General features: G+C 48.3%; 1 protein-coding gene across 1 annotated transcript in view; it reads left to right on the top strand.

The window, feature by feature from the left end:
- Positions 1-12,612, top strand: part of LOC149352445 (soluble guanylate cyclase 88E-like) — a 204,853-nt gene that overhangs the window by 19,040 nt on the left and 173,201 nt on the right. Inside the window, exons 2-4 of the mRNA XM_089581618.1 lie at positions 2,377-2,556; positions 3,112-3,419; positions 7,585-7,908. Of these exons, the coding sequence (XP_089437744.1) occupies positions 2,385-2,556; positions 3,112-3,419; positions 7,585-7,908 (804 nt within the window). The 5' untranslated portion in view covers positions 2,377-2,384. The remainder of the gene's footprint in view (positions 1-2,376; positions 2,557-3,111; positions 3,420-7,584; positions 7,909-12,612) is intronic.

The raw sequence follows: 12,612 nt of genomic DNA, 5'->3' as shown, positions 1-12,612 counted from the left end.
CATGGAGCATTATCTCCCATTATAAGTCCTAGTGCGGTGCTTAGCCGGTATAAGGCATCAATTTCGCACAATACTGCCTCGAAAATTCAAACTACAAATTTATTTCGCTCTAGTCTTTTCGCATGTACAATATTGTTTGTTGATCTGGGGAACGACTACCTCAACCAATCTTGTGAAAGTACTTACTTTACAAAAAAGAGCTGTACGAGCGATTGATAATTTACATTACAGTGAGAGCACAGGTCCTTCCTTCCTCAACCATAGACTGCTAACCATCACGGCGGCTTACCACAAGAAGCTTGCTGTTTATATCAGAAACCTTATGAAAGGAAACTGGCAGACTTTCGAGAGCACATATTTAATTGCCCAAACAGCATACAGTCTTAGGCACCCTCAATACCATGCATCAAAATCCCGTACAAACTATGGGTTCCAAAAACTAACTCACATAATTCCTCATACATTAAACACCTATCCATATTTAACAGAATTGTCGCTACAAAATATGTCCGAGGTCAGGTTTAGGAAAACTGTTCATGAATATTTTTGTTATAGCTAGTTGTGGTGTGTTTCTACCTAATCAGTTTTTGTCTTTGTTATGTTTTGATCTTAGTTTGTTGTGCTTAGCTCTATGCATGCTTGATCTCTGTTTCGTTGTTAATATATCCGCTGCTTTTCTAGTTTCTGTTACTTATGGAAACTTTGTACCATTGCCAAGTGCCACTTCGTTTTGTTTTTTTTACATGGGGAGAGCAGGCCTCTGTCAGGCGCTACTAGGCGCCTTTAGCTTGCTCTCCCTTGTTTGCAGTCTCTGTACTGGCCAAACAAAACCAATAAATGAAATGAAATGAAATTAAATGCTCTTTTACTTGCAGGGAACGCGCAGTATGATATAGGCCGCGGAAGCGTTTACGAGGGCCATTGTGGTGTCCCATCCTGTCGCCTATAAATGACGCACAATCGCATTTGTTACTTCTGTGGCTGCCGACTTCGGACTGTCGAACTGTGGTGTCAAAAGCGCCGCCGGCTGGAGAGGGCTACACTCAGAAGGTTTGGTTAGATAAAAGAAAAAAAAGAAAATAGATTTCATATAATACCAGATTGTTTACAAAAGAACTGGAAGCTGTGCTTTGACCAGTACAGGCAGGGGGGAGGGGGGACATAAACGTGTTCAAGCAGCAGCCAGGCTCCCACAGAACCCTCGAGCGTCAACACCACTGGACAAGCTGAAATGGAGGAAGGAGGAGTCGACGGCACAAAAGGCTATTTTTGTCTAACTGGCGTTCATTTTTGCAGGCAAGAATCCTGGTTGTCCTTGATTAGAATGAATAGCGAGAGAGACAGATTTTTTGGTTATCTTGGGCAGCATTCTAAAGTGCATCTTTAAATGGTTTCGGTTTAAACTTTTAAAGTGATTATGCGTCAGTGCCTGTCAGATAACCGTTTAGCTGAATGGTTTGTATAGGCTTAACTGTAGGGCACTTTAACTTGTAGGTATACACCTCAAAGAGCTTTACAAAGAGACTTTATAAAGCATTTTTAGTAACCGCCGCCATGTTATCGAAACATCAACGGACCGAGGAGGAGAAAGCGGAAGAAAATCGCAGGTTTGCCGGGGCAGCACGTGCATCGCGCGTACGAGCCAGTGTTGATCAGCCCACGAGGAGGGCGCCTCTTTTGTTGGGCAGCTGAAGCATTCGCAGGGATGGCGATCGAAAGGGCGCCAGGCTGCCCGTGCTTACAACCCGTGCTTTATGTGTTCTTGGCGCCGCTATGGATTCCATACCCGTTGAGACTTGACCTGCTTTGAGACTTGACGCGCAAATGACACATGAGAAAAGGTCCACCTAGCTCACTTGTAAGCTAATGCGATGCCTATCGGATTTATTATTTTTATTTATTTCGGTTCGGAATACTGTCAATCCCTTTTTGGGATTTTTACAGGAGGGGTCAAGAACATATGGTATACAAATACAGTTTCAGTGACTAAAATTTGAAGCTTAACATAAGATGATACACAGGACACTCATGTGGCAAAGACAAGTAATCGAGTCATAAAACAAGAATGACACTCGCATATCATAAATATATTGGAAGAAAACACAGCACTCAAAAAACAGATCCATGCCGAAGTAAATGTAAGAACGTAGCTCTTAGTTAGCTTGATAAATTTGGAACTATTGACCAGCGTGCGCCGTTCACTCGCGCTCTTGTAACACTGGTGGCTGCGGTGAGGTGCGCCTGAATAGGAGCACACATTCGCTGCAGTGCTGTCCAGTGGCTGGGTGAAGGAAACGCGTAGGCTGATGGAAGCAGCTCCTAGCAACGTTGGCTGCTAGCGAGCATACGCTCAGCCCTCTCCCGTGCGTCGTGCAGGGGCGGTCATGTACGGCATGCTCCTGGAAAGCGTACAGCACTACGTGCGGCTGCAGTTCGGCGAGCCGCTGTGGGAAGCCGCGTTGGCAGAGCTGGGCCTGCACAACTTCTCCACCCACCTGGTGTACCCGGACGACTCCATGACGCGGCTGGCCGACGCCTGCGCCAAGAGAGTGCCCGGTGAGCGCTGCACACGCCGTCACTGAGCTTAACTCTCCTGTGTGCCTTCATGAGCAGTGGCAAGAGCTGAGCAGCTGCCTTAATGGCAGTCACCTATGGAGCGTCGAAACCTCAGCTTACCCCGCAGGATAAGGTCTGATTCCGCACTGTAAACATTCCTTCTCAGCTCGCGATGCGCGCAGCGAGCCGAAATCAAAATCTGGAACGCTGATTATCATATGTCCGGCCCTACTAGTTAGACAAGCAATGGGCAGCGGGGTCTCCAATACTCTCCAATACCAGAAGTGCTGTCAATGATCGCATCGAAATAGGCGCTTCTAATCCGGATAAGGCGAAGTGGAAAGCTAATACTTTCGTGCACGACAAAGAATCCTGTGTTGCCGAAATTAATCCAGCGCGCTCCCCTACGGCGTGCCTCATGGCGCCACCCTTAGGTTTGGCTCGTAAAAGTCCGTTACTAGTGTCACTAGCAAAAATTAGCTCCGCTCGCAGACACCCCACGTCACGTGCACAGCGTTAGCCGAGCAACTTGGACGATGCGGTTTCCTACTGCAGGCTGGAGCCGGGACACTTTCCTGTTCTTCTTCGGTCGGTGCTTCGTGCGCTTCTTCAGCCACTACGGCTACGACAAGCTGATCCGGGCGTCCGGACGCCACCTGCGCGACTTCCTGGCCGGAATAGACAACCTCCACCACCAGATACGGTTCAGCTACCCGCGCATGCGCAGTCCATCGCTGCAGCTACTGCAGGAGCATCGCGGCGGCGCGCTCCTGCTGTACCGTTCGTGCCGCCAGGGCCTGCACTTCTACCTGGTCGGCCAGCTGGTCCAGGTGGCCAGCACTTTCTACGGCATGCGCCTGCAGGTCAGTGCGAAAGTGGTAGCGCTAGGAGACGATCCTGCGCTTTTATTCTATCTTTGAAAACAATCGTGTTCAATGCTTGGATTCGCCTGCTGCTCTGTAACACATGTTTCAGACATTTTTGCAACCCCCTGTGAATATTTACTATTACAAGAAGCTGAACACAGTCGTTTAGCCATCTTAGCGGGTAAGCGCACTCTAATTCCCTTTTTTGTTTTAGATATGAATACAAGAATGGCAGTTACAGCCGTTTAACGAGACTATGCTGCTCCCATGCATGAAGGACCGCAATGACGACTCGCGGCTCCGCGCTGTGCTTCAAAGAAGCACGTGATGCTGCGCCGCTTTAGAACAAGGAAACAGCATAGCACGGGAAGTCAGGTTAAGGCAAATTAGGCGCTGAACTTGAAACTCAAACTGAGCGCCTTGCCTGTCTGAGCTTTCGTCCTGTTTCCTTGTTGAAAATTCACAAATCAATCCGAGCAAGCGTATTGTTGAACTTCAGTGACGACTGCTACGCCACAAGGATGCATGGGAAGAGAACTGAAACCAGTGCAGCATTCCTGCGCTTTTTATTAGAGCTTTGTTCGAGGAACACCGCTTTTGTGGTGATAAACACACTGTTTATAGGTGTCATCCACATTTGTTTTTTGAGAGGTGGCGGAAAATTCTGTTAGGTTGACACGCGGTTACAGTACAGTGACGAGTTGTGGGTGGCGGTTGTTCACCACGTAGGGCTCGCGTTATAAGGACGTTTCCTGTCTCTGTCACCTTCGTGCTTTTCTTTTCAGCGAGACATGCTCACAGCACTCGCTCATATACAGGGTGTTTCACCTAAGACTTTCTGCAATTTTTAAAAATAAGCTATCTGAATTAGATGCGCGCTTTTTCTGGCATAGCATTGTCAGTGGTGTAGTACATCATAATGCAGCTAAGACGTGCTAACTAGCAGGCTTGTTAACCAATATTTAATAGTTAACTTTTAAACTATTACCGTTGAGCTCCTTAATTATTGAGAGGCATGTAGCCCACCGTAAGTGATGTCCATATCCGTTTTTTAAATTTCGAGAACGCGATTATCCTCGTCGCTGTGGCCCAACAAATTTTGGCTATTTCGACGAGTTACGTGCACTGGAGAGGTTGCTTTGCCTGCAAGCTTCTCAAACCGCATGTATTTTGGCGCGATGTAGGCGAAATTTGTTGGGCCACAGCGCCAAGGATAATCGCGTTCTCGAAATTATAAAAACGGATATGGACATCACTTACGGTGGGCTACATGCCTCTCAATAATTAAGGAGCCCAACGGTAATAGTTAAAAAGTTAACTATTAAATATTGGTTAACAAGCCTGCTGGTTAGCACGTATTCGCTACATTATGATGTACTACACCACTGACAATGCTATGCCAGAAATAGCGCGGGTCTAATTCAAATAGCTTATTTTTAAAAATTGCAGAAAGTCTTAGGTGAAACACCCTGTATATTTCAACTCCTCAGTCCATGTTTTCGTTGAGTTACCGCACCCACACATATTTATCTGGTTTGTTGCTCGGGCTATCTTCTTCTTTTGTGTATTGACCAACACCGATATGTTACGTAAATAAGATGCGGTGGCGCTGCTCTCGCCGCCTGGGACGGCAGGAGTAAAGCTGGGTGCAAAAAAATTGGCAGTGGCTTAGCTGTGGTTAAGCCTGGATATACAAGCGAAAAGGTTCAGTTACGCTTGGTTTGACGTCATGGCTGTCACAGTTCGCGCACAATGCACTGGAAACACCACGATAACGGTGGAGGCGTTCGGCCGTCCACACACGGCCTGTACGAAGGCGGGGGAGGAGGCGCGCGTGTAGTGAATACGGTGCTCTCTTAGAAGGTTGCTTTAGAGACATGTACTGTGGGGTCCATTCCTTTCGGGTGTACACCAAGATATGAGAGACAGGCATATCCTTTCCTTAAAACCAATTTTCTTTTCATTTCCCTTCCCTTACGGCGCGGTTAGGGTGTCCATCAAGATCAATCAATCAATCAATCGATCAATCAATCAATCAATCAATCAATCAATCAATCAATCAATCAATCAATCAATCAATCAATCAATTTTTATTTCTGCCTCCAAAAAAGTGACAGAGGAGCGGCAGAAAAAGCTGCCAGACAGCTTTGGGAGTTTCCTGGCGCACTGTTTGTCTTTTATTTATTTTTTTATTTCTGATATTTCATTTTGTTCATTGCTTTTTTTATTCTCGTTTGTGTGCTTATTCTTATTTTTTTATTACGGAGTCGGCGGCCACCTGCGCTGCGCGTGACGTCGCTCGGTTTCGCGCATGCGCAGAAGTGGCAAATCTGGCCTGCGGCTCACGCGAAGCGCGGTGTTCACGAGCCTAGTGAAGCTTTTCGCTTCAAAAGTAAGTTTAGAGACCAAAGGAATACATGGAAGCAAACGTTTTCAAAGCAATTTTCACATTTTACAGTGCGCCTATCATGTCGTCTCTTCGTGAAGAACAACCAAGTTCATCCTAGAACAGATTCTGAAAGTATGAATTGTCATTTCGAAGGCGATGTAGTTTTAAAACACGGCGTTAAGTGCGCGTGTGGGTGAATCCCTGCTGAGTGTACGGAACGGGAGCGCGTGGCCCATTGAAATACATGTAAGCAAAACCTTCAGAAATATTTTTCTTTTTTTACAGAGTACCCATGGAGGCGGCTGTTTGTGAACAGCTGGCGAGTGCTTTTAAGAATGTGAGAAATTATGCTACGTCATTTCGAAGCGATCTTTTTAATATGCCGCGATAAACGTGTTGCGAAGCCGGACATACCCCCGAAAGGCGCTCTCTACGCTGGGTGTTTCCCGAAATCACGCAAGGTTGTTGTGCAGTAGGACATGCTGCCGCATGCGCTAGATTTTCTTACTTCCACAGTCCTTCAAAGTCGACAACCTAGACAGGGTTACCTGAAAAACCAGTTCTCAAACGCCATGGAAGGCACACGAATAGAACCACGCATTGTAGCAGACGGCGCCGCAGACCGTACCCTTGGCCGCTTCCAGCTACGGCGTCGCGAGCGCCGCTTATGTGTCTAATCACGGTGTTAGTCGTCCGCTGCAATGCGCAGTTCGTTTATCGTGCTGTTTGAGGACTGTCGTCAATGGAAACCTTGGCACCGATTGAACGGCACTGCTCGCGAAGGAAGATAGCAGGAATGTACCTGCGCGATTTGGGGAAACACCTAGCGGATATAGAGCGCCTTTTGGGGCCATGCCCGGCTTCACATCGCACATCTTTCGTGTTGTTTTAAAAAGACAGCTTCGAAATGGCGAAGCGCACTTTGGCACACTCTTCTTCAAGGCACTCGCCAACTGTTAACGAAGGGCCGCCACCATGGGGGATCTTAGTTTATTGGTTTATGGGGGTTTAACGTCCCAAAGGGACTCAGGCTATGAGGGACGCCTAGTGAAGTACTCCGGAAATTTAGACCGCCCGGGGTTCTTTAACGTGCACTGACATCGCACAGCCCACGGGCCTCTAGAATCCTCCATCGAAATCCGGCCGTCGCGGCCGGGATCGAACCCGCGTCTTTTGGTCCAGCAGCCGAGCGCCGTAACCACTGAGCCATCGCGGCGGGGCAACCATGTGTGATCTGTCAAACGAGAAATATAATTTGGTAAGCTTGGCTCACATGTGTTTCTATAGGTCGCGCAGCCGCCTCGTAGCCCCAACGGTGGGCGACTCGCGTACGCACTTTTCGCGATGTTTTACATTTATATCGCCTTCGCAATGGCGCTTCATAGTTTCAGTACCTGTTCTAGGATGAACATGGTTGTTCTTCATCAAGGGACGACATCATAGGTGCACTGTAATATAAGAAAACTGCTTTGAAAACTTTCGATTCCATGTATTACTATGGGCGCTAAGCCTACTCTGGCTGCCGCAAACTCACCCTTTGTAACTACGGTGTTGGTATATACAGAAAAGAAGCTGCCCGGGTAAAAAACTGTCGGCACAATCCCCGTAGCAGTGGAGCCTCTCCTACATGTAATCTGTGCGTACGTCCTTCGTCTATTTACGTATATTTTATTTTTGTCCGCACATGGTAGTACACTCGCTAAATGGGACGCGCACTCGCGATGTGAAAACGTCCACGGCCGGTCACCGAGAGGAATGGCATTTTTCATGCAGGTGCGCGTGCTCAGCCAGCGCTGCACCCCGGATGGCTCCCAGGCGCTTTTACGGCTCAGCTTCGACAACGCGGCTTTCACGCTGAACGAGCAGCGGCGCCAGCGCGCCCAGGAGGGGGTCTCGCTGGCCCCGGTGTCGTGGGGGTCGCTGCTATGCCTCTTCCCTTTCGGCATGCTCGTGGACCGCCGCATGCGGGTTCTCTGGCTGGGGCGCAGGCTGCGCATAGTGTTCGGCCAGGGCGACGAGGCCGCCGCGTGTCCCGGCAGGCCGGTGCAGGAGCTGATGCGCCTGCATAGGCCCATCGTCGCCTTCACCTGGGAGAACGTGAGTGAACGCCTCACCTGCAAATCCGCAACCGCAATCATCATCTTGGGAATGACCTTGAAGTGCTGGAAGCTATAACGAACCATTCTCACTGAACAAGGTGCCCTCCGCAAAGCCGCATGGCTTTTCGCGTCTGTCGTTATTGCTTTTGGGTTCTCGGCGGACTCAACCACAGTTTGAATGATATCGGAAAGAAGAAATAAGAAGAGCGAACGTTCAGACCTCTCGCTACTTTTCTGTGCGGAGAAGTGACAGCTTCTCTCTCTCTCTGCCACCCCCCCCCCCCCTTCCTACTGTGCCGTCTCCCAAACCCACATGAAGGTTGAATCACCGGACAACAAATGAATATTTTGATTGCACAGGAATTAAACATGGCAAAGCTCCATTCTGATTGTTGAGCAGATGATCACTTAATTCCGGAAGGGTGGCGCCAAGTTGTTTGTTTCGACAGATGTGTAAAAACTCTGGGGACGCTTAAGACATTTTAACAGTGGAAGGCGATACCAACAGATTTTACGTCTGTAGCAGCTTATATTGCATTTGCTATGTGCATTTGCGTCAGTTTCTTTGCGATTCTCGGTCCATCAACCACCATATTCGGACTGCTTGCTGGCTGCAGTAGCAGGTATCTGCTAAGCTGCGACAGGGCCGACATTTGCACATATCACATTTTTTTAGCTTTAATTCCGATTCTCTATCTAGGTTGCTGACTATATACTAGCAACCTGGTGGGTAGGTTGTGATGACGTCACAAGGTCACGTGATTTATCTCACCAATCGTTCATTTAATTGCCACCTGCCGGCGGTGGGCAGGCTTCTCACAATCCAGTGGCCAGATTGTCACTTGTCACAGTGGGAAGGTTGTGATGGCATAACAAGCTCCCGTGACCTTTTCGGCGAGACAGGGTGGCCCATCATTGCAGGTTGTGATAATGTCACAAGGTCGCGTGACCTCTCTCGACCAATCAGCGAATTTTGTGACGCCAGACCTCGGCGGGGTTTGAGTGTGATGACAGCTTTAATAATATCGCATTCTGTCTGTAACCGAAACCGAAACCGAAAAGGACTCTAAGTATAGTGCAAACGCAGATGATGATGATGATGATAACTTTACTTTCCGCCAGATAAGGAAGCCCCCTACTCCCCGTCCCCGGCACGAAGGCCTTGGTGACGGGGGCCGGGACTTCCGCGATTAGAAGCAGGCGAAGAGGTCTTGATTCCTCGCGGCTTCTTCCGCCAGGTGGATGGCTTGTTGCTGCGAAGCAGGGGCCTCGCTCCGCAGCAGGGCTTCCCAGGTTTCTCTACAATTTATGTTTTCGTTAGCCCCTGGGGAGCTAGCGCATTCCCAGATTATGTGGTCGAGGGTCCCTCTCGCCCCACAGTGCTTGCACTTATCGTTTTGTTTATCTCTATGAACATGATAGGCCCAGGCCGGGTTTACGAAGTTCCCAGCTTGGAGGCGACGCCATGCGATTGCCTCCCTATTGTTTAGACTATAGTGTCGTTTGTGTCCTACTTAGGTCCTCAATCGACGCGCCGTTTTCATTACACCTTCAAGCATGAACCGACTAGCACAAGCAAGAGTTTTACTAAAATACAGCCCCGGCCCGCAAGCCCTTCTGGTTACGCGGACGTAACTTTTAGTTGTCTGATACGGTTTATAATACCCACCGATTAAAGACGAACAGTTCATCAAGCTAGTGATTAAACGAACGTACGGTGACGCTTCAAATCCAGCCCATGTGGTAGCCACCACACGGAGAAAGTTTTCTTGCTTCAAGAGCGTGTTTTAATGGGTGATTTCGATTCAGATCCTGAGTTGGATTCAGATCCTGAGATCCTGATCAGCGTCCACTGGTGACGTGTTGCAATGGCTGCGGCGAAGAATCTGAAACGTCTCCGCTATTTTCCCCGGCTAGGAAACCTCCACGTTCTGCTTATGCCGTGGCCTGCGCAATTTTTGCTTCGTTGCCAGATGCAAGAAAAAGAACAGTCATCGCCAACTAATGGCGTATTCCAAACGGCGATCCGGGGAAGTTCTCCGAATCCGCGTAGGAGAGAGATGTTTAGGAAGTCTAGGAACCATACCTTCGCGATCCAGTCAGAACTCAGGATCTGAATCCAAATCACCCTTTGAAACACGCTCTTGAAGCAAGAAAACTTTCTCCGTGTGGTGGCTACCACATGTGCTAGATTTGAAGCGTCACCGTACGTTCGTTTAATCACTAGCTTCATGAACGGTTCGTCTTTAATTGGCGGGTATTATAAACCATATCAGAAAACTAAAAGTTATGTCCGCGTAACCAGAAGGGCTTGTGGGCCGGGGCTGTATTTTAGTAAAACTCTTGCTTGTGCTAGTCGGTCCATGCTTGAAGGTGTAATGAAAACGGCGCGACGATTGAGGACCTAAGTAGGACACAAACGACACTATAGTCCTGTCGTTTGTGTTCTCCTTTTTTCCTCCATCGTCGCGCCGTTTTCATTACGCGCATTTTAGGCATTAGTTTTCACAGCATTCGTTTTTTTTATGTTTGCCTTTGAAGTTTGAGGTTCTTATTTTGGATGTGCACGTGCAAGACGGCCTTTGCAATCGGATTGTAAGTGAGATAGTTAATATACGCCAGTGTCACCTAGCCCATGCAAATATTAAAGCTTCAACACCGCAGCATGTGTATTGTGGGTATGAACGCGGCAGCGCAACTCTAGGACTCCGCTGCCGAGGAAGTGGACGTTGTGATCGCTTACACAAGCGTTCAAATGGACATGGAGGTGACATTCAGACTCTGGGCTGCTGAACATCCCATCCGTGCGAGCCAACTCGTCTCACATCAATATCGATGTCTAGTCGATTCAGGAACACAGGATCAGTCCATGCTCAGAAAAAGAAACGACCTGCCAGTGCCGCCGATAAATTCTACATCGATGTCCTATCCTCATACATCTGTGTAAGGTCCCCGCCGCGGTGGCTCAGTGGTTACAGCGCTCGGCTGCTGACCCGAAAGACGCGGGTTCGATCCCGGCCGCGGCGGCCGAATTTCGATGCAGGTGAAATTCTAGAGGACCGTGTACTGTGCGATGTCAGTGCACGTCAGTGCCCGGGTGGTCGAAATTGCCGGAGCCCTTCACTACGGCGTCTCTCAGAGCCTTAGTTGCTTTGGGACGTTAAACCCCGATAAACCAAACCAACATCTGTGTCAGGCCAGAAGGAATAGTTAGGAAAATTGCCAGCTCACACGAAGTGAGCCCGGCTTCAGTTTGGAGGCCACTTTTAAGGTACAGCTGCCACTCATATCATGGATGTCTTCACCAACAGCTGAAACCAGATGTCTTTCAAAAGGGGGTTCGATTTTTGTAAGTAGTGCCTAACTCAGTGCGACCGAGAACCGGAATTTCTGCTCTCGACCTAAATGATCGTTCTTTTTGTGGAGCACCCAAATGGGGCTTCGGCCAACTGAAACATTGAAATAAGCATATCTTGTCCATCATGTTGATTATACAACTCGGAAATGCTAAACGTCCTTGGTCAAGATCTGATAATAATGGAGTACTGCTTACCACTGATGAGACGTGTCGGCTACCGCACACAGCAGCGAGGCTCGTGCGAATGAACCTCATATTACAAAGCCAGAGCTACGAATTGATTCTCGTTTATTTTGGCTGTCAAGCCGATAACTTGTGATACACCAGTAGTGTGGGCGAGGTGTTCCTTTTCAAAATCAAACTATACTCCGTCAAGCCGATACCCCATAAAAAGTCGCGAAACACTTGAAACTATACGGAGAGCAGCCGCACGCAGCCAAGACACGAGGTCGGTACAGAGGCCGGCAAAGGCCGGCACCTAGCTGCATTAGCAGCGCTCCTAAAGAGGGCGTAAGCAAAGGGGTAAATTATTACTTTTATGATTAAAATAGCGTTGTTTTTTTTCAAAGTAAGTGTGCATCAGCAATTAATGAAAAAATATTATTAACTATACTCGCATGTTTGTGGGTTGAGACCAAATATGTCCTAAAAAAATTACGAGGAACTTTAGCGGCTAAAGTGGTGAAAGGCGAAAGCCTGAGAGCTGCATTCTGCTACGCGATTGTTCAGTGCACATTTTGTTCGTGCATTAATTAACTGCCAATTAATGACGCTTAAGCTTCGCCTTTAGGAGTGGAACGCGACAGCGTGTTCTAGCGCTGCCACGGAGTCCAAGGAATGCCACCACCCGTTCGGCGCGATGCGTTGCCCTTTGAACGCAACGCTTTTTGAGGAAAGGAAATGGGGCTGTAATTCTCTGCCATCGCGGTGGACACCTGAGCCACACCGCACATGAAGGGAGGAAGTGTGAGTGAAAGAAGAAAGAGGGGCCGTAATGAAGAAAATGAAAATTGTATTTGAGGAAAGGAAATTACGCATTAACTGTCTCACATATCTCAGTAGACACTAGTCGAAAATTGTATTTGAGGAAAGGAAGTTGCGCAGTAACTGTCTCACATATTTCGGTGGACACCCGTCGAAATTCGCGCGCGGTGACGTCACGACAATTTGGACCAATCTGAAAAGCGGACAAAGACGCCTTGCTCGTTGGTAAATTGGTTTTTGAGAAAAGGAAATGTATCTGTCTCTCATATCTCGGTGGACACCTAAACCACGTCGTAACGGGAAGGGAGGAAGAGGGGAGTGAGCGAAGACACCGTATTCACTAGACGCACCTTTGTTCAT

Source organism: Amblyomma mixtum, chromosome 3, assembly GCF_055824585.1.
Source record: "Amblyomma mixtum isolate Tamu chromosome 3, ASM5582458v1, whole genome shotgun sequence".
Classification (NCBI taxonomy): Eukaryota; Metazoa; Arthropoda; class Arachnida; order Ixodida; family Ixodidae; genus Amblyomma; species Amblyomma mixtum.
This window is presented reverse-complemented; position numbering and strand designations above follow the sequence as displayed.